Source organism: Oreochromis niloticus, linkage group LG7 (genome assembly GCF_001858045.2).
Source record: "Oreochromis niloticus isolate F11D_XX linkage group LG7, O_niloticus_UMD_NMBU, whole genome shotgun sequence".
In the NCBI taxonomy this organism is placed as follows: domain Eukaryota; kingdom Metazoa; phylum Chordata; class Actinopteri; order Cichliformes; family Cichlidae; genus Oreochromis; species Oreochromis niloticus.
Window position 1 is genome coordinate 33789455 of NC_031972.2, and position 21386 is coordinate 33810840.

The following is a 21386-nucleotide window of genomic DNA, read 5'->3' on the forward strand; positions in this document are numbered from 1 at the left end:
GAACATTCTGATAGACACGTTTGCCGTTCTGTGGATCCAAGCTTTGATATTTCAAGTACAGGACGATCCCTGCCATCACTGGATATAGTACATCTGATGTGTCTGCTGTGTTTCCCGGCAGGTGCTGAAAGGCTGCATCTGTGCTGCCAAAAAAAAAGAAAAGAAACAACTTTTCTTTTTTAGTTTCTCCCTTTAAAGGGACACGGGGCTTTTGGGATAAGCCCTCAGCAGAACAGCGCTGTCTCATCTGGTCCCCGTGTGTCGACTTTACAGGAGGAACAAATTAACATAACACAGAGCACATTTTAACATTTCACAAAGACTTCAAATAAAGTGACTAAATATGGAGAAAGAAAAATAACACTGAAGTGAAAAGTATAGCTACGGAGAATGTCTTATTTATCTCAACGATGACAAAAACTCATGCAGGCGAATGACTAAGGATAAGAAAAAGTTAGGTGTTCTCTTTAAAGAACATTTCAAGTCACATCATTGGTATAAAGTCGGATTTTTGACAGCTAAGAGGAAAAACACCTATTTAAAGATTTAATCAGCTGCTTATCCGTGCTACTTTGAAGTGTTTTATCTGAGTCCAACTGATTTCTCCTTCTAAGAGTTACCAAATGTCCTACGTAAACGCTACAGAGTGTACAGGTCTTTCATGTATTAGCTCGTGCCTAAAAAACTTTCAAAGGTTTCAGCCCAACTGATTATTTTCAAGATCCTGCATCAGTTTTTAGACTGATTTCCTTCCTTCCAGGCACCCATTGGTTTCAGCTCAAGTTTATGAATTTCAAATAGTAGAGACTTCAAAGTGGAGGGGTGTTTGTAGGCCTGATACCTTCTGCATAGAGTATAGCAAGGCATCAGACAGACATCTGGAGACAAACCCATCGTTATGTAACAGAAGTATTCTTGATCAGATTAGTCAAAGTATAATTTGAGAAAGCACTTTGACCTGATTTGGACTTATGAAGGGGTCTATGAATTGAAAATATACAAAACTAATGGCAGTTGGAAACCAAAGGGTGGACATAAAAGATGGATGTTTCTTATAGGTTGAAAAGTGAAAACTAAGTGCCTTAAACCTGCTTTTTTTGTGCTAATGGCCATCAAAGACTCTGACCTCTGCCCAACTTCGCACTTGAAAACCTCAGTAAACACATTTCTAAGGAGGTTTTGAAATCAGTCACTAGTTTTGTAATTTGTTTTATATAGTTTGGTGTTGATTTTGTAAGTTTGGGTTCAATTCAGTGTAAATCGACATTAAAGCAGCACATGCTGTAGGTAGTGGCGAATCCCTACTGCTCCTTGTTTTCAAAAACTAAGATCACAGTGGCCTAAGTGATGACTTAAAACGAGAGACAACCTCAGTATCTATCTTTTGCATACAGTCTATAAATGGAAACAGCTGAAATTTACAAGCCATTTCTAGGAAACTCAGAAGAAACATTTATGAAATACAGATAAATTCTGCAACACTGACTAAAATAAAGTTGCTCAAATGCAGAGTGTGATGGCTGGCTGATGGATCCACCAGTTTAAAGAGTCCTAGTACTGCTCAACTTAATTTTTTTTTTTACTTTGACAATTTTTGATTTAAGAGCTGTTTTGTAAGTTGACTTAAAGTAACCTGTGCAGTTGCTTCCATTTCCACCGACACATCATCTGTCTGAGTCACTGGATCAAACCCGACAAGTTGGCAGTGATACGAGGGTTCTGGAAACAATGTCTGCAAGCTGACTTTCAGAAATGAAACAAACAAACGTCTGCCAGAAAGGTCCAGCTGGATGGATGATAACTGGAAAAGAAGTACTTTTAAAAATAGATGTGATTCACATTTAATGGGCTAAAATGTGCAAATCCACTAGTAAGAGCAGTTAACTTTAATAATTCCTTCTTTTCCTACCTTTTTGAAATGTCTTGTGTCAACAGGCCATTCGATTCAGAATTTATTGTTGAGTCTGATTTTCTTTTTTTAAAATCAAATTTTAGTCTGACCCCACAGCACAGGATTGTTCCGTCTTTACAAAGCTCTGCTCTGCAGAGAGGAGGGGAGGGTAGGAAGAGCAGAGTGAAACAGGGATTTTTCTCCGAGAACAGGCTGATGAGTTTGATCCCCTCACCGCCCGCCTGCCAGCGTTCGTTCACCTTTCATCCCCGCGCTCGTACTACCGAGATGTTACCTTTCCATCCCTTCTGTGCCCGGGACTTTTCTCCGCCGGTGTAATGGCCCAGCGAGCGTGAGCTTGAATCATAATATTTGAAACTACGTTATAATGAATTCACGGGCTCATTCCTCTGTGCCCTAACTCGCACATACAAACCACCCCTGAATATCAATTCATGGCTCTGCCTCTCTCTGTCTCCCTCAGGCTTTTTCCTTTTATCACAGAAAGATAAAGGTCTGTAAATTACAATATGGAGGCTGGGGTGATGGAGTCAAATACAGAGCATACTGATTGCCTGTTTTTTCTCTCCCAACTGATTAATGAATCATTAGTCATTTTGAATTCCTGGTTTTCTGCAGACAGACAAAATGACTATCCTTACCAGTCGTTTAGCCAGGTGTTCAAATGTGATTTTTTACAGGTGGTGTAATTCCACATACTTCCAATTATGTTGTAAGAATGAGGGGTGATATTTAGAAAAATAGATTGCTGCAGCAGCAAAGAAAGAAGTGAGACCTTCACAAAAACTCCAGCGCAGAACAACTTGTTAGGATTTTTTTTTTTTTTTTTTTTTTACAGTGTACACCTTATTCACTGTCCTAATGCCGCTTTTCACAAATAGGATTTCTCTTTCAGAAAGAGAAACAAAAACATCCTCACCCATCTCATCTCCATCAAATTCTGAAAATCAGGTTCTCTCGCCTGCTGTCAATGCAAATGCAGTTGTTTTAAAGAACGGGAAGGCAGATATTCTTTGCACTGATGCAACAGAGGACACCTTCAACACTATCGCTACAGGTTTAAATTCCCTCTTTGCAATTTGTTTCCTCGGTCCACCTTTTTTTAGACAGCTTCTATTAAAACTAAAAATGGCACAAAAGGGCTTCTTTATACCAGTTAACAAAGATGTTTTGAATTAAACTAACTGTCTGACATGTTCAAAGGCTGGAGGTTATCATATTTCACTGCGGTTAAAGTAGCTCTCTGCAGAAATGTGGTTAAAAAAACCTGACTTAAAAAAACTCAGCTCTGACAGGACATCAAATGTAAAAATATACTTTGAGGATTATGCATTATTTGTGTTGATCTTTTTGTCACATTTTCTCTTATCGTTTTTTGTATAAAAACAGAACCCCCTGAAGAAAACTCAAAGCGAAGCTGACGGTTTTGCCATTGCGATCAAGGTCGACAGAGGTACACTCGTGTTTGTCTCATGAAAAATAAATATGGATTCATCAAAAGCAAGCCCAGATACAGCACACTCACCTCCAGCCAGACACTGTAAAATGGCACAGTCGAAAAATAAACAATGACAGAGATCAGTGTCATTATCATCATCAGTGGCTGCCCCATCATCTCCAATCCCAATAAAAACATTAATAATGAAGATAACATCAAATCTCAAAGAGCAACACAGCACCCTGCTGTGGTTGGTTTGTAGCTAATTATACATACAACTTAATGACGGAAAACAAAATTATTGTTTTGTTATCTGAGAGTCGAAACTGTCGTCTTATGATCATGACGCAATTACCTTTTTCTCAATTTTGGTAGTGCTTATTATGTTTTTGATAGAATAACCATGATTCAGCGAGTGTCCTTCAAAATGCATCTTTGGAGAACACGTGAACTAGTGTCCCAAAGACCAACAACACTGATATTCACAGACTGTAACCCTTCTTTAGTTCTCCAGACAACAGGGGCAACGCTGCACTTTGCGACTAACATGTTTAGAGTGACTGAACATACGTTTGACATGAACAATTACTGTTCTCCATCCAGAGACATTTCTTTGTTCCACAATGGAATTGATCATCTCGAAACCAGCTCCACCTTGTTCCTTAAATCTTATCTTTTTCACCCACTTCAAGTCCATTTTTAGGCCAGACTTGAACAACTAGCGAAAAAAAAGTTACAGTAAGCTTTCAGTGATGAGAATTTGGCAACGACACAAGTCCTTGTGGGTAAATACTGGACATTTTCTGCGTTAGGGAGAGTAAAGGCTTGGTCAGGAGCAGCAACCAACTGTGGGAGTCTAAAGAGGTTTTTATACAGTCCTGTAAGAAAAAAAGTTAGTAGAATCCAGATCCAGATGATTCAGACCGGACTTTACAATTTTAATCTCAAGATCCAGAAAGTGGAAGGGTACCGTGGGCTTGGGTGATGTGAGTTTCAGTCAAATCATACTGTTTTGTGTAAGACAGAAAAAGACGGTGAGAAAAAATGTCGTAGTGAATCACCTCGCTCTGTTGTAACAGGCAACCTTGAATCCACATGAAAAAAAAAAAGTTTTGCTGAAACTTTGGTGGCTGAGGATGTGTTTTCCATTTCTCACTTAGGTTTGTCTTGCATTTTCAAACCATATGCACATCCTGTAAATGCGCAAAGTTGGAATACCCAAAGAAAGACAAAAGACAAAAAGGAATGGCGATAATGAAAAATAAGTGAGGTACAGTCACAGTAACTGAGTTGAAGATAACTCAGCGGAGGAGGATGCTAATAAATATCACAAATAAGAGAAACAGGAGGGATCTTGTAATTTTGTCTTCTTTTTTTGTGATAATCCTTTCCCCCTGTTTCATTAAGTCGAGGCGCTAGGCATTGGGTTTTTTTTAGTTTTGTGTTTGGGGTTGAGGGGTCTAAAGGGGTTTCAGTTTAAACTCCTAAAGACGCCCCTCAACACTGGTCCTGTTCTTGATGCTGTGTGCTGTAGTGTTTATCCTCTTTTGAATTCCCTTTTTCCAATCCCGGTCCCAGTGGATAGTAGCCAAGACCAGTAGAAACCAAACAGACTTAACCCAGCACAAACGGAGATCTGATTCCACAGAGGCATCTTTAAACCCAGATTGACCTGTTGGTGCCTTGAAAGACCAGACAACAGGTGACATCGAGGCTTGAAGAAGGGTTCCAGACTGGGCCATGATTCGGGGCCGGGCCGGGCTCAGAGGTTAGAAGGCGGAGCCTGTTATGGCATTGAGCTGCTGCATCAGTCCTTCTAGACTGGCCATCTGCTCTGACAGGTCATCTTGCTCATAAATCTGAAATGAAGAGAAATAAAACATAGAGTTTAATAGCTTTATAAAACCATGGGCTGTTGTGTGTCAAAACTACTTACAATAGATACAGTTTGAAGAAATGCAATCAAGCTATAATTGTGAACCAACCGATGCACCACTGAATTTACTTATTGCGGGTAAGTGTGCATGAGGGAGATTCAAGCATATGTATTTCAGGCTTGAGGCAACACCCAAGCCCCCCCAGGATCGATCCACTGTATTCTTCTATTCTCTTAAACTACATTCACACTATGTCTGTGAAGGTTCTCAGTCATCCAGGTCATCGTAGTCTAAGGAGCTTGAAAAGAAAAGCGAAGGACTAAAAGGAAGCACTTAAAACATGCGGGTATCCTAATTGGGCGTTTATAAAGTCAGCAAAGATGCACAGAAAAGAAGATCAGACACCAGCGAGGGAGGACAAGAAAGACAGATGCAACAACATTGTCATCCCCTATGTAGCCGGTGTATCAGAGAAACTCAGGAGAGTTTTCTTCAAGCACGACATCCCAGTGTACTTCAGACCCAGCAACACACTCAGACAGAAACTGGTTCATCCCAAAGACAAAACTCCTAAACACAAACTTAACAATGTGCTGTACAGTGCAGCGAGGAATGCCCAGACCTCTACATTGGAGAGACCAAACAGCCACTTCACAAGCGCATGGCACAACATAGAAGAGCCACCTCCACGGGACAAGACTCAGCAGTCAATCTGCATCTAAAGGACAAAGGTCACTCTTTCGAGGATGCCAACGTTCACATTTTGGACAGAGAGGACAGATGGTTTGAAAGAGGAGTGAAAGAAGCCATTAATGTCCACTGTGAGCGACCATCTTTGAACAGCGGCGGTGGTTTACGACACCAACTGTCTGCCATCTATAATCCAGTTTTGAGATCCATTCCCAGACGCCTTAACACCCACTCACACCCTGGGCCATCTCACCTCAGGAAATCACATGATAGGGTGGGGCTAGGTTTCACAGTGAGCTCACCCGAAACCCTGGCTGATTGTGACCCACACCCATTTTCACACCTTGGCTCATGTGATTAGGTAGAGGATCATCAGGGGGTCCTTTGTCCCTCTTTGGGGGGACACTCCCACAGGGCTTAAATCTGGGACTCTCCACCATTTGACCCTTAGAACTGAAGAAGCTTCTCGGATGAGAGGTGAAACGTCTTCAAGCCACTTAAAGAAGTCCAGACGCTTTTCTTTCCAAGCTCCTTAGACTACATTAACACTAGTTCAAAATAACTAAGGGCATTGTTGCTCAGGTGCTTATTGGCACTGACGACAAGTTTGTGTATGAAAGCATGTGAATTTTTTTGCTTTCAGTAGTTCAGTAGTCATGTTGTGACGAGTCCAGATATCAGTTTGATCATACCACCAAATTCTATTTAAATTTTTTGTAAACATTTGCTTCTTCGTTGGTAGTGTGACCAAACCTCCTGCACTTCATGCTCTCATAAACAAACATCCTAACGATCATCGTCTGCCAACAAACCAGAAAACAGTTAGGCTTTTGTTAATTACCCAAAGATTAAAACTTAACCTCCTACAATCCGAAGCAGCTACCAACCCTACTGAAAGTTAAGCAGCTTTTGAAAAATGCTATTTTCCAGTTTCAGTAAACTTGATTCCAAAAATGCTTAATAATGAAGATGGTACTTGGGCGATAAATAAGCCTGGACTTTATTTTCTGCTCTGTTACAAATATAATTTTTAACAGTATGTCAGTGACTGACTACATTTCAGTTTGGTGTTAGCATTGGTTTCATACTGAAATACAGAGTCATGTAATTTGCATGCAATGTGCTCACAAATGCTTGTAAAAATGGCTGAACTACTACTGAGCCAGACTTTGGTAGCACCAGTGTGATTACCACTTCAGCTGACAGCACTGTTAGCAGCCGTGGAAGCGAGACATTCTGTGGGGCGTTATGGGTTTTATTACAGAACTATGTCCCGAAAGCACACTCTTCATGGGGAGGCTGAGTATGGGCTACAGACCGACAACTCAGCACTAGTTATGTAAAACCCAAACATGTGAAAATCATCCACTTGTCAATCAATTTTCTTGTGGATGTAACCACTTTTTTGACCTGCCAGGCGTACTGCGGCTTACTTTAGCTCTACAACCTAATATTGTAAATCAATCAGTTTACTAAGACAACAAAAAGGAGGTCAGCATATTTGGACCTTCTCTCTGAGCACAGGAATGCTACACATTTAGGCTGTGAAAGGACATAAATCACACCTTTTTCACTGCTGAAAAACCATTTCCCCAGCCATGCCTTTAAGAGGCTTAATGTGTTTCTTCTGCACTCTTTGATGCATTCATTCATTTTTGAGCGAGTCAACTCGCACAGTGTCGTAAGTGGCTGCAAATACCTAATCTATCACAGTGAACCTCATGTCTGATTTTGTTTCTGTCAAGAGTTCAGTTATTGTTGCCTGGCAGTGCAGTGCAAACTTTTCAATATGCACTTATAACTGAATAAAATAAAAGGTGACTCCGTGTTGACTGTGATGGATTATCTATCAGCAGCAGGTTTCAAGTCTCTGCAGTCTGACTGATGTGGAACCAATGGCTGCCCGAGGGAGGGAAATCAGAGTAAAAAGTTGGACAGTGATCAACAGGAATTCAAAGTTCACAGGATTTCTAGTTAATGGGCTTAATCAAGAATAAAACCAGCAATAATGAGCTTAGCTAACAGTTCTCCCCCGAGACGACTGCATCAAATGTGTTAGAGTTGTTGCTGTCACTGGTCTGCAAGTGTTTCCAAGGATGGGACACACTTATAGAGTGAATGGCTTCACTTAAATATCCTGCAAATGTGTGATCACTGTGTAATGGCCTGTTCTGTCCGGCTATACAAACTGTCACCTCTCAGTGTGCCAACTTAAGTGCTTCATCTGTGTGCGTGTGTGTGTGTGACAGTCAAGTGCTCGTCTCTCACAGACACACATTCGTGTTATATTGAGCGTGGCCTTCATGCAGAGTTTGTCCTTGCAGTCGGAAAAAAAAATTCAATATTCTCCTCAGTGTGCTGTGGAAAACCGATAAAGGCCCTGTGGAGATATTTCTCACACTTTAATCGAAAAATTTTGTAAATGTACAAGACCCTCAATATATACTTGTAAAGAATTAGTGTTGTATACAGTCATTGTGTAAGTCCTTCGTTATACGGCAGCGACTCTACAAAAATATGACTGCAGAGCTCCAGTGCATATGCTTGGCTTTCTCAATTGACCCCCTTAAGTCACATACAAGTAGTCAATGTAATCTTTAGCAAACTGCAGATGGACAACAGATTTCTTTGTCTCCTTCCAGCCCTATGATGCACACCATTGTTGTGCATTCTGTTCTCCTGACAGGGGAATCATCGACATTAATATCAGCCTCTGTGTTATAGAGAACTTAAGTTTCTTAGAAACTTTTGGGGTTCCTTTGTGACCTTGCAGATCCTCCTGTGGAGTGCAACAATGCTCTTGAAATTCCTTCATCTGCACACAGTCTGTCTGTCAGTGGACTGACAGACAGAAAATCTTCAAGGACGGTTTAATAATCCTTCCCAGCTAAAGAAACCCCACCAACCACTCTTTTTACGAGGTATTCCAAAATTTGTCGTCGCCTATGCCATCATGCGCTTGCTCACACACATTTTGAAAGGTATCAGATCAGGTAATCACCCCCTTAACTGCAAACATGCGACTGTAATGTCATCTTCCAATTTACTGTTAATTCTAATTATGTACAATATTGGATAAATGACCAGGTCTGCTTAACAGAGGTGGTGTGCATCATCTTTGTGGGCTTGTGTTCGGTCATATTGATGCAGAATCTGAAAGCTTTCTCAATTTTTTTCATACAACATTTATTAGGTTAATAACACATACGACACACCAAAGCTTCGCAAGCAGCCGTATTGTGCGAGAAAAAAAAAATACTATTTAATACTTTACAATCACTTTAAATCTGCTCATTCTGTGACTGATTAAGGTGATCAATTAGATTTTGAGATAATTCTTAATGACAAAAAATAAAAAAGTTTGATTTGTATGATCACACAAAAAATAGTGGTTTACTTACAAGCACAATGAAATAATAAAGAAAACCTTGGGGTACACTGTTATTGAAAGTAATGCTTAAATATGAACTGAAAATGTTGTTTCTCTTGCAATTATACTAATTTACATTTTTGTTTAGACTTTTTTTATTTAAAAATCAGATTATCCCCTGATTTCCTCTAACCTCAACTCATCTGCAATCCTGATGATGCTAATCAGCATGTTTGGCACCTTAATGTAAAATATAAAAATGATGTCAATAATTTTTTGTAAAATGTAATATTACTTTTTGTGGGATTTGAAAGGCCTGTGCAATGCAATATTTAAAAATATCTAGTCAAGTTAAAAACTTGACTTTTTAATCATTATTATTATTATTATCCTTTTTTTGAGGGGGGAATTAAACTTGCTGATCTACAGTTAAGCATCTCTCATGAGTTCGGTTCAGTTAAAGAGTTTAACCTGAACAGATGGAAACATGTTGGGTCAACTTTCGACTGGTTTTCTGCCTCGGGACAAGTTAACACCCCCTCCAGTCATATATAGATTTTTTTATACTGCCTCCATTTAAAACATCAACAGCAGTAAAGAAATATCCAGCAGCAGCAGCAGTCCATATACCAGTTACCACCTAACTGACAGTCCTGTGACATCAGAACGTCAGAGTTTTCAAAGCATAGAGAATTTAATTTACACTGAAAGCTGCGGTAATGTTTATTTTTAATAAAATGAAATAATTTCAGGTATCGTTGCATAATATCTCACATCCTTTATTTTATCTTTCATTAGCCGCATTCTGAGAAGGGGAACGTTAGTCAAGTAAACACACCTTGAAAAATCTTCTGATGCCAACAACTGATGCAGTTACATCATACACACTACTGAAATGTAAGTAACGTGTTAGTAAATGTGATTGGGTTAGTTTTACTTGACGTATAGTACATCACACAGCGTATTCACGGATTTCACTTCTTTACAAATATTTACTGTGTAGTATTAGCTGCAGTGCCAAACATGTAAAGAATCTTGCTTCTCAGTTTACAGTGAAGTGAAATGTCATTGTGCATTTGTTCCTACACAGCTCACAGCTTCCTTTGAGTAGTAAATACATCACAGAGTTACCTAGGCAACTGGAACCTGCAATATCTGCTAGTGACCACCTGTCAGATTAAAAGTAATGCAGGGCAAGTGGATTGCTTCATGTTTAGACAGCCCTTCAGGGAGCTGCTGGGCAACTGGAATACATCCACTGATGGTTAAAGCCCTTGTATGCTTCCTTGTGTTTTTACTGATTTATTTCATTTATTGATGATTTTTTTTAATTTCCTGATGGATACTTTTGATTTTGTTTTACATTCTGCATTTTTAGGGTAACTGAAATATTTCAAAACGAGAATTACATAATCGCTGATTCACACTATCAAGAAATTAGAAAAAAAATTCAAATGGACACGCATGCAGAAGTTGCATTGCCCGCAGGGGGAGATAATATATTTAAAAGCCAAGAAGTCGGTAGTGAGCAAAAAACATATGAAGTACAGTCCAAGGCCCTTAATCAGCAGAAACACTTAACCTAGGCAGCTAATATGCATTTACATGTAAATGTGTTAATAATCTCTGTTTAAATGCTTTCCTGTGATTATTTTCACATTATGTTGATGTAAAGATTTAAAAGAATGCTGCTATTTGGGCGACCGTGGTTCAGGGAGTTGGGAAGCTCATCTTGTAACTGGAAGGTTGCCGGTTCGATCCCCAGCTCTGTCTGTCTTGGTCGTTGTGTCCTTGGGCAAGACACTTCGCCTACTGGTGTTGGCCAATGGCGCGATATGGCAGCCTCGCTTCTGTCAGTCTGCCCCAGGGCAGCTGTGGCTACAACTGTAGCTTGCCTCCACCAGTGTGTGAGAGTGAATGAATAGTGGAATTGTAAAGCGCTTTGAGGGTCTTGAAAAGCGCTATATAAATGCAATCCATTATTATTATTAGAGAGAAAGTCTGTCCCCATCGAGATGCCTCAAAGAGATCTGAAAAAGTACTTCCACAATACTAAAATCTTATCCTTCCATTCAGTAACAAAAACAATGCTATATTATGGATTTTGCTGTACTGACTGTGCCATGCTTGGCAACCTTCGTCTTCATAATGGCATTTAATAACTATAACAAGCTTGATCCAAGTACAAGGACCCTCCAGGATGGAAGGGGAAAGCTCAAGCCCAGTTCTGTTGATCAAATATACTCAATATGCAAAATATGTCTCTTGTTGTTCAACTGAGACACCAAATTGGTGTCTAAAACTGTTTTTAGTAATTGAAAAAACATGACAAACTGTTCTTTCAAATTATACTGAATGCAGCATGCCAATTGTGCATTTCATGCCAAATTAATTATGAGGCCAATCAATGGATACTGCAGGATAGTTTTAGTATATTCATGCATTGTTCAAGTTTCTCCAGATTTGTTAAAAAGATTTATCCTGCGATAACTAATTTGGGGGATATCCAATGCTGCTTCACCTTGTAATACTCTTGGCTTCTACCAGGCCTATTTTTCTATTGTCTATTGCTCCACATTGTCCTTTATATGAGCTTTGGCATGTATGTCTGCCAGTATAATTTAATCTTGTGGCTCATGTAGCTTCCTGTGAAGACAATTTTCCATCTAATTTAAAACACATTTTGGTTAAAATTAGCATTTAAATTATGTTGTTTTTGGTTTTTTGTAAAAACAGGCTTTAAAAAACTCCCTCACCAGGTTCTGTTCATTTTTAATCTCTCCTGCATAGCTGTTGAGCAGGTGACATAAATCTCTCTTGCTTGCTCTAGACATAAAGACCTGTTGTGGATTCACATTAAGGAAAAGGAAGGACACACTGCACTTGTAAGGTTGTCCTTTGTCAGTGTAACACACGCGGAGTGTGACCTTGTGACCTTCCACTTTTATTTCGAATGAGAACATAAAAGCTCATCTCAGAACTCAGCTGCTGTAGACTGCCCACTTCACATGGGCAGAAAATTCTTCTATATAAATCACAAGCAGGTGTAAAAAAAATCCTTAAAAAACCCAGTGACCTCTTGATCTCATCGTTGACCTGTAACAGCAGTTTCAACGAGCCAGTAAATGCTTCATTGATGGGATAAAACGCCCGTCGATACTCCATGTTTCCCTCTGATATCCGGTTATCCCTGTCGACCTGCTGACCTTGAATGAAACTCCTCTATGTTCTGTCAGGTATTCATCCCAACACAGCAGAGCAAGCAGAGCATATGCAAACCTTGTTTCACACTGACTTAGATAAATGCAGTTACATGTCTCCATGTCTCCAAGTATCCCACTCCCTTTTCCTGCAAGTTAGCAATGAAATGCAAAACGTGTTAAATGTCTCGTAGTTCTGAGTGATCAGGGAGACTTGGAGGAGACATAAAGATGCAAAGAGGCGTGGTGCCATTTAACAGAGCTGAATACAAAGGAGCTGATCGACAGACTTTCTGCTGCATTGAGTAAATGCCAGAAATACTGAATAAGCTGTTAGTAAGGAAATGTGGGTCTGAGTGGTATCACCTCTTTGTTGACTTATTTTCTTTCCCCACAGGACATTCAATAATTCAACAGTAAGAAGCAAAGAAGAAGTTCTCTTTTAATCATTTTGCACCTTCACCATCAGCTGTAACAGCCATTGTGGCATCTGTAAAGTAGGATGCATTGCATTATAGTGAATTGGGAGTGATTACAAACAAATTGTGCTTATGAAGGACAAATTCAAAGAGCCTGGACCGCACATACTAATTTTCACATTGAGATTAGATGCTACTAAATGTTTACACCCAATAACTGCCTGCTGAGGCTGTTGTGTGGCCAGCTGGACAAGCAAAGTGACAAAGCTACAGACATCTGACCTGTTTAGAATGAAGAGATGCTTTATTCTGAAATGTAATGGTACCAGAGATACTGAAATTACATGAGCTAATATTTCTCTTAAACTGTTTTCTCAATTTAAACACTGGATATAGTGTCTGTCCCCTATTTTGAATCAAATATGGGTTTATAGCGTTTGCAAATCATTTGCATTTCATGGATAAAATGTCCACAATAACATAAAACTGGAAAACATGCTGAGCAGGTTTTGAAGGTAAAGATCAAGTGTTGGGAATATTTAAGGCCATGTGGTAGCCTGGGAAAGTGCTACTTCCTGTAGATCTGGATTTGTCTACTTCTTTCTATCATTTTTATCATTTGAATAGAAGCAGAGATGATCAAACAGGAAGAACTGTGGATAAGATGTCACTTCAGTGAGTTCATAGTAACGTATATGTTCAGTAACCGTTTCTGACTTTCAGAAACTCTAAAATTCAGAACTCTACACACAGAGTGAATAAAACTCAAAGAATAAAAAGTCTGAGGAAGTCTTTGGTGGTTGAGGTTAGAGGCCACTTGGTTCATTATGAATGTCCATGGACCATCTGCGGCCTGCTGTCCAGATCACACTGAGGCCAGACACTCATACAAAGGTACACAGAGTCCTGTTCCTGTCACTTCAACAGACATTTCACTGAATTCCATTTAGTTCCTGGAGTCAAATTAGAGGAAATACCAACATGAAGTGTCTTAGTAAGGTGTTTTCATCCTAATATCCTGGGGTATGCTGGAATTTTTAGCTTTTAGTTTGTCTGTGGTTTCTCTTGCACTGACAGGCACCCAGCAGAGAAGCACTGCTGTGAACGGGTTTTTTTCAGGTAGGTCAAAATCAGTTCTGGCACTAGAAAAGCTTAAATATGCCTTGATTCTCCTAGTCCCTGCACTTTTTTTCAAAAGATTCCCCTCATGTTAAGTTTTGATGATGATCGTGGAGGAAAACTCTCTAACAAGTTGATTTAAAATATCCCATAGGTGTTTCATTGGGATTGCAATCCAATGATAACGAAGGTCACAGCACCTGCATGAAATGATTCAGTAAGCCCAGGTGTTTTATGCATAGATGCATTATCATCCTGTAACAGGACATCTTCATCATCATCATCATCATCATCTTCAAAGCTTGGTACAGATTTGCAGTGATCTTTGCCTCTAAGGAGATAACAGAACCCAAACTATGACAGCAAAGTTGTTCCTACTTTTGGTTCTCTGTTGAAAAGAGAATATCAGAATAATGAATAAATAAAAAGCAGAACAGAATATTTGTTTTAGATCCAGTTTTCAGGAATGGGAAGCAGTATAGCATCAGTCGAGATTCATTTTTCATATTTTTGCAGATATGATAATTACCTTGTTAGCATCTTACACGTATTGGGTATATACAAAAAGCATGGTAATATTTCTGGCAATCCAGAAGGTCAGTCTCATGGCTGATGGCTCAGCTGATTCCATTACTGACATCTAATTGATAAATCACAAACACTATTTAAGCTGCTTCTAGCTACCATTGTTGCTTTCTCTGCAAGCCACTTTGCGAGCCACTTTTCCCCTTCTTGCTGTTTCTGATTTAATACAATGTCTCTTTTCATTGGTGCCCGCTTGGTGCTGCTCTGCCTCCCTCAGGATTTAAATATACACACATGGAGGGCTGGAGAGTTGCTAGAACAGAGCCATACAGCCACACATCTATGTCACTGTAGAAGAAAAAACACACTGCTGAAAATACCTCAAAACCAAATTATGTATAGCTGATTTAAAGAATGATGCAGACTTATTTTTCTAGGAGTTGTGTTTTCAATAGAAAAAATGTGCTTGAGGCAAAAAAAAACATTATAGAAGTCCAATTTTATTCCGCTCGCCTTCTTTCTACGATAGTTTGCAGGTATAACAATATAATAAAAGCACCATTGTGCTGTACTGACATTAGTCACTCACCCTGTGTCACAGTCTATTAACTAGCTCTGTGTGTGTGTGTGTGTGTTTGATGGATAGGCCAGGGGGCTGATGGGAAAAGACTAGATCAATTACAGAGATAGAGCAGCAGATGAAGGGACAGACCTGCTGACCTTTAAGACCTCTCCCTCCCTCTCTCCCTCCCTCTCTCCCTCCCTCTCATACTTCCAATTCATTTTCTCCACTCGTCCTTATCGGCTTCTCTGCTGATTTGCTCTCATCTTTATCATCCAGTCTTTATTTTCTTTCCTCTATAACCTCCCAACTTCTTCTCTCCTTTTCTCTGTCCTGCTCCTCCCCTCCCTTATTACAGCATCCCTCTCCCCTTGTTGTCGTGGTAACCATCTCTTTCCCCCTGTCCCCCTCTCTTCCACATATTGTCCTCTTTCTCCTGGTCTTCTAATCTTCCCTTCGTTTTACCTCCCTCACCTCTCTCTCCTCTATTCTCCTCTATTCCTCCTCCTCTGGCCTCTCTCCTCTTTTCCTGTTGCCGTGGAAACCCCCCCCTCCCCATTCCTGTCCTATTGTCTTTGAGTCACATATGAATATTTAACAAGTCCCGACGTCCAATGTCTCTCCACATCATCTCTTGTCATTTATCTTTCTGCTTCTCCTCTTCCCTTCCTTCCTTCACTCTTCTCCTCTCCATCAGCCTCCCCATCTGTCACCCCGCTTACTCCCGAGTCTCCATCTATAAGTTCTCCTTCATCTACCTCTCCTTTCTCATCCTGTACTGTGATTTTAAGTCATCTTCTTTCTCCTTTTCCTCCTTTGTGCCCTCCTTCAGTCCATCTTCTCCTTGCTGCTCTGTGTTTACTCAATTTTCATTTCTCTTCCTCCGAGTCACCCCTTTATCTCTTATTACTCCCTCTTTCTCTGACACTTATCCTTTCCTTATTTGAATGCCTCCACCATTGTCTTTTTCATTTTGTGCCCTTTAAACCTTTCTTTGCCCCTTCTTTCACTTCCTCCATCTAACTTCCTCTGCCCTCTTTCTTCCTTTACCACCTCACCCTCACCACAAAGCCCTGCTTCCTTCTATATTCTTCTATTTTCTCCTCTATTTTCTGTTATTACACCCATTTCTTACTGAGGCTCTCTCTTTCCGTGTCCCCTGCTCTCCTTCTTTTCCCCTTCCATTTCTTTTCCCCCACTCGTCAGTTTCACTCACTAATGAACGCTGTTTTAGCTGAAAGACCACCGACACGCTGGAGGGAAGGAAACAGGTGTAGTGACAAATCTGCACCTGTGTGAGAATGTCTGTTTATTTCAACCTCCGTCAACCTTCCGTTCTATTTTTCTTTCTGTGTGCCTTGTTTTTAAAACCTGTTTCTGGTTATCTGCAGGAAGGTTTGCAAGACCCCCCTTTATTTTAAAATGATGAACAATAAACAAAGCTCATTTTTACAGTTAGTTTTTGAGGTGAGTTTGTTTCATAATTGACTCATCAAATCATTGAGTCATCAAATCAGAGGTTGATTAGAATAACTGTCAGCTTGTTTGCACCTTCCAGTATGGATGGCATTCCCATATTAAACAAACACATGATGGAGGACATTAACTGACTTTTGAATCAAGCTGCAAGTTTCAGACCTAAAGCCAGTGCAGAAATGCTAAGAACTGCAGTTCTACTAAAGGCCTCTCCACAGACCTCCATGTTAAACCATGAAACTTGGAAAGATTTACAGCTTTGGTTTCTATGGATAGTTGCCTCCTTCACAACTGCAGGATGGGTGACTCTATTCTCCAAACTCCTCCTATTCAACTGCATTTGTTTTTGTGGTGTCTACTGGATTAGAATTATCTCTGAAACATGTTTTTTTTAATTGTTTGTTACATACCATCCCGTAGCTTGCTTTTTGTTTTCAGGCTGCTGCTGGTTGTGTAACAGTGTGGGGGATATTTTCTTGCAATGCTGCTTGAGTATTCTTGCTGACCACGTCCATGCCTTTATGACCTCTTTTCAGCAGGATAATGCACCATGCCATAAAAACCCCAACAAACTGCTTTCTTGAACATGACAATGAGTTAACTTAAGTTAAATGCTCTCAGCAGTCACCAGATCAGATGTGGTGACGCTATCACGTCGATGTGGACCAATATCAGGTCTGAAGGCAACAGAGAATGCCAGCAACCACATTTTTTTTTTATGTCTACTAAAGCAAAGCACAACTACACAAGTTGTGCTTTACCACAAATTATCATTAATTTGTCTTACTCTATAATTTCCTATTTTATGAATTAATTTATTATTGAACGCATATCTTTCATCAGTGCATTTTAATTAAGTGTTATTGTGCCGTATCAAGAGGAAATACAGTGCTTGGATGAATACATAATTAATTGCATGAATATAGCAGTTAAGGTTAAGATAACCGAAACACCTTAAATGAAATCAATTAAATTAAATGTGATCATCTCACTCAAACTTTTATTGTTGTTACATTGAAGGCGTGTCCTTTTTTTCAGTGCTAATTGTGGTAACTCTTACTTATTCATCACATTTCACTAAATAATTTTAAGGGATTCTGTCACCGTTTTAATATGTGAACTTTACATAATTATTTGTCACTCTGTGAACATTAGGGACACTTCCTATCTGCAACAGTTAAGAAACACACTCCGGACACAATAACACTGCACATAGAAACCTCCTGTTATTTGAAAAAGACGCTATCATGTCAGTGTGGACCAGATGACAGGTAACAGAGAACCCCAGCAACCACATCTGTTTATGTCTACTAAAGCAAGACGCTTTACAGCTCCTGTTCTATAGGAGAATTAGGGCAAGTTTATATATGTGCCGAGTTTATATTTAATCTTTATGGGTATGGTTTTCTATATTTTACAACAAGACTTACTGTTCATATTAACGGCACATTATATCAGCTATTGATGCACTCTGAGAAGATTGAAGATCTCTACAAAAGCAAGAAATTATGCTAAATTTTTGTCGTTGCAAACTGATAAAAATTACACTGCTGTACTGTGTAGACTATTAACTTGCTATGAAGCTACTTCACTGCAGTTTTACTGTCAATTTAGGGGTTCTAGCGAAATCTCCATACACAGTTTCTTACTATAAAATACAACAGCATCTCCTCATCGACGTTCCCTGAATTCTGTTGCTTTCCTAAACTGTGTGAAGATATCAGCTCTATTGCAATTTACAGTCTCTGTAATGATAATATTGATGACACATTGTACTTGTTGCCATAAAAGTGTGTTTCTCTGCAATGAAACATCAGAATCAGAATCACTTTTATTGTAAACAAACAAGGAATTTGTTTTTGTGTCATAGGGCAAAAAAAACCAGTGGCACACAAATATAAGAAATAAATACACACAAAAGGGATTTAAGCCAACTACTGACAGATACAGAATACAACTGAGAAAATAAGAAATATGTAGCGATTATGAGCGGAGGGGTGGAGTGTAAAATATAGGTAGGACATGATGTGCAAAGTGCATATCAGTACATATCAGTCACACCTACTTCACAAGCTGAAGCACTGAAGCGGTCGGCGCTCTGCTCACTCAGCTCATCTGAGAGCTTTGCTGCCACTCACTGCTGATGCTGTGCACGTAGCATTTCAAAAACCACCTCTGCAAACATCCACCTGTAGGCTCTGAGTCAATATTCCCCTGGGGGGGGGAGTTATTATCATCACTCCCGATTCTCTGCTCCCTCCATGCTGAGCTATGTATTTCCTCATGGAGCCTAGATGCCAAATATCAAATCCGTACTACTTTTACTGCAGCTGCCGCTACTATATACCACATTACTATACTGAAACTACTGCTACTTGGTTCAGATTATTGGGTTCATCTCATGTAAAATAACTGGCTTATAATATTTAATCTTTCACAGAAGTTACTTCAGTCAATTTCAAACAAATCAGTACTACAGAAACAATAATATTATACAGAAACAATAAAATATTACCTGAAACAATATAGGAGAAACTGACAAAGCAACATACAAAATCTGGCATTACACTGTTGCTGTAAAATTCCAGGCTTTTAGCTTTTAACTATTACTTTACAGTGAACTTCCTCTAATCTACAACAACAGTAAAATTACAATACTGTTCTGTAAAAAAGCTTTGCAGTATAATATTGTTAAATATAAGGATACACCTCAATAAACAGACTTGAAGCACAAAATATAACTTATAATATTTTAACTGCATTTTTCTAAAAGGTAGGATTTCACTGAGTATTTTTAGAATAATAGTTTAGGAATGTACAGTAACTTTTAACCACTCCTAGGCCCCTTTTTTCACGAGGGGGTTGTGTATCCATCTTTTCTCAAAGGTCCCTCTATATCCAAAAGATATTTAGGAACAGTAAGGACCAAAATCAGTAATTCAAAGAAACCTCCAAAAGGATATTTCAGTAGATGACCTCAAACAGTTCTGAGCAGCAGAAGACCAGTTGATACAACCAAGTACTGTAGTAACTATTTGTGATTCATGGTTTCTATAACAACACCTAGAAACAACAGCTGTCTAAACAGTTTTAAATCAATGCTGGAACTAAATTTAACATAAAGACAAAGACATTCAATGTTTCTGTGAGAGCCCACAGAAACAATGTGTAACACGGACACTCGCCTCTGTGATGCTCGTGTAGTGCAAAACATCAGTCAGCAACGCCGACTACAACATGCTCACAATGCAGACTTACGTTGGCAGCTGAATCCTCCGCGGGTTTTGTTCCTCCCTCTTCTGGTAAGTCCGGCGCCGTGGGCACTGAGACAGGCAGCAGAGGAGAGCGAGCCTTACCGGCCTGACCCAGAGAGGCAGTCTTCACCTGGGGCTTCGGGAGGCTCGCACCTGGAGACACAGATGAAGTTTTTTTTAAATATTACACTGGTTAACAAGTGCTGACATCGAATTTTAAAACTGTTTCCATGTTGAGTGTCCACTTTTTTAGTTATGATGTTCCAACAACAACTAGGATGACTGAACTGAACCTAATGAATGCTGCTTGTTGATAAGGTACTGAAAGCACATCAGTTAATGAGTGCCAGAATGTCACTGCCTTTTTCACATTCTCATTTTGAGTTTTTTTCCACCAAATCTGTGTGATGTCAGCGATGAAGATGGAAGGTTTTTATCAAGATATAGAAGGAAAATCCACCTGGGAAAGATGAATCTGTGCAGAATGGGTGACAACTGCTGGTTCTTGCAAACAGAGATGGATGTGCACGCTGACCTTGTTGACAGAAATATGCTTTGACTTGCCTCTGGAATTGTCTTCTGGTTTGTTTTCAGAGGAAACCCATTTCAACAGTGTTGATGGGAAACAGTTAAAATTCCAGATATTGTGTTGTTACAATGGACTAGTGTTCAGGTGTTTTCTCAGCAGACCAAAGTGAAACATAAAAAAATCTTTGGTAGTATTTCCCTTCGACTTGCTACTAGGAATCCACCACAAAGAAACAAAACAAATAACTGCAGACAAAAAACACAGATTGAAACAAGACGACGAGAAAAAAAGAATGGACCACAAGAGTTACCTTTGTATTACCAACTGCTGGCCAGGTATTGCATCACTTTAGAGTTCCTCTAAAATGGATGAGTACTTGCACAGTACTTTTTCTTGTTGGACACTCAAAGCACTTTTATCTACAAACCACACTCATCTATTCACACACACATCCATACAGCACTTTATTATGTGTGTGTAGTATGAGTGCTCACACAGAATAAAATGATCACACACTGATGGATGCAGTGAAGGCACATTCGGGTTCAATATCTTACCCAAGGACACTTCAACATGGGGACTACCAACCTTCCAATTACTGGCCTTTAACTTCTTCCTCCTAAGCTACAGCTGCCTAAAAATATTAGAGGCATATATGCAAACGGAAAATGGCTTGAAAGTTGTTTACTTCCTGGGGATATCCCGAGTGGGTACTTATCCTCTGGTAGTACCTAGAACTGCTAACTGGGCAGGCCACCAGGGGGTACTACAGACTTCAAATGTATTAGTCAAAGCAATTAAAGGTTCTAATGCTCTTTCTCCTCTTTTGGCTACAAATCTGGCTGCCTGAGGCTCTGTGGCCTGCAGTTACTATTGAGCTGTTCCACAAAGTGAAATTTTATTAATGGATAATCAGGCCAGCCCTTGTTTTGCAGAACGGCTTGTTTCCTGAAAATTGCTATTTAATACTGACCTCCATGTAGTCTGTAGTTTGACCTGATAACACAGAGCTCCT

The 21386-nt window shown here is 39.6% G+C and overlaps 1 protein-coding gene across 2 annotated transcripts in view; it reads right to left on the minus strand.

Moving 5' to 3' along the window:
* Positions 1-2994: 2994 nt before the first annotated feature.
* dcc (DCC netrin 1 receptor) overlaps positions 2995-21386 on the minus strand; it is a 324319-nt gene continuing 305927 nt past the window's right edge. For both annotated transcript variants that reach the window (XM_025909079.1, XM_019361335.2), the window contains exons 28-29: positions 19847-19995; positions 2995-5209 (exon numbers count right to left, since the gene is read on the minus strand). In XM_025909079.1, coding sequence (XP_025764864.1) covers positions 5120-5209; positions 19847-19995 — 239 coding nt within the window. In that variant the 3' untranslated portion in view covers positions 2995-5119. The remainder of the gene's footprint in view (positions 5210-19846; positions 19996-21386) is intronic.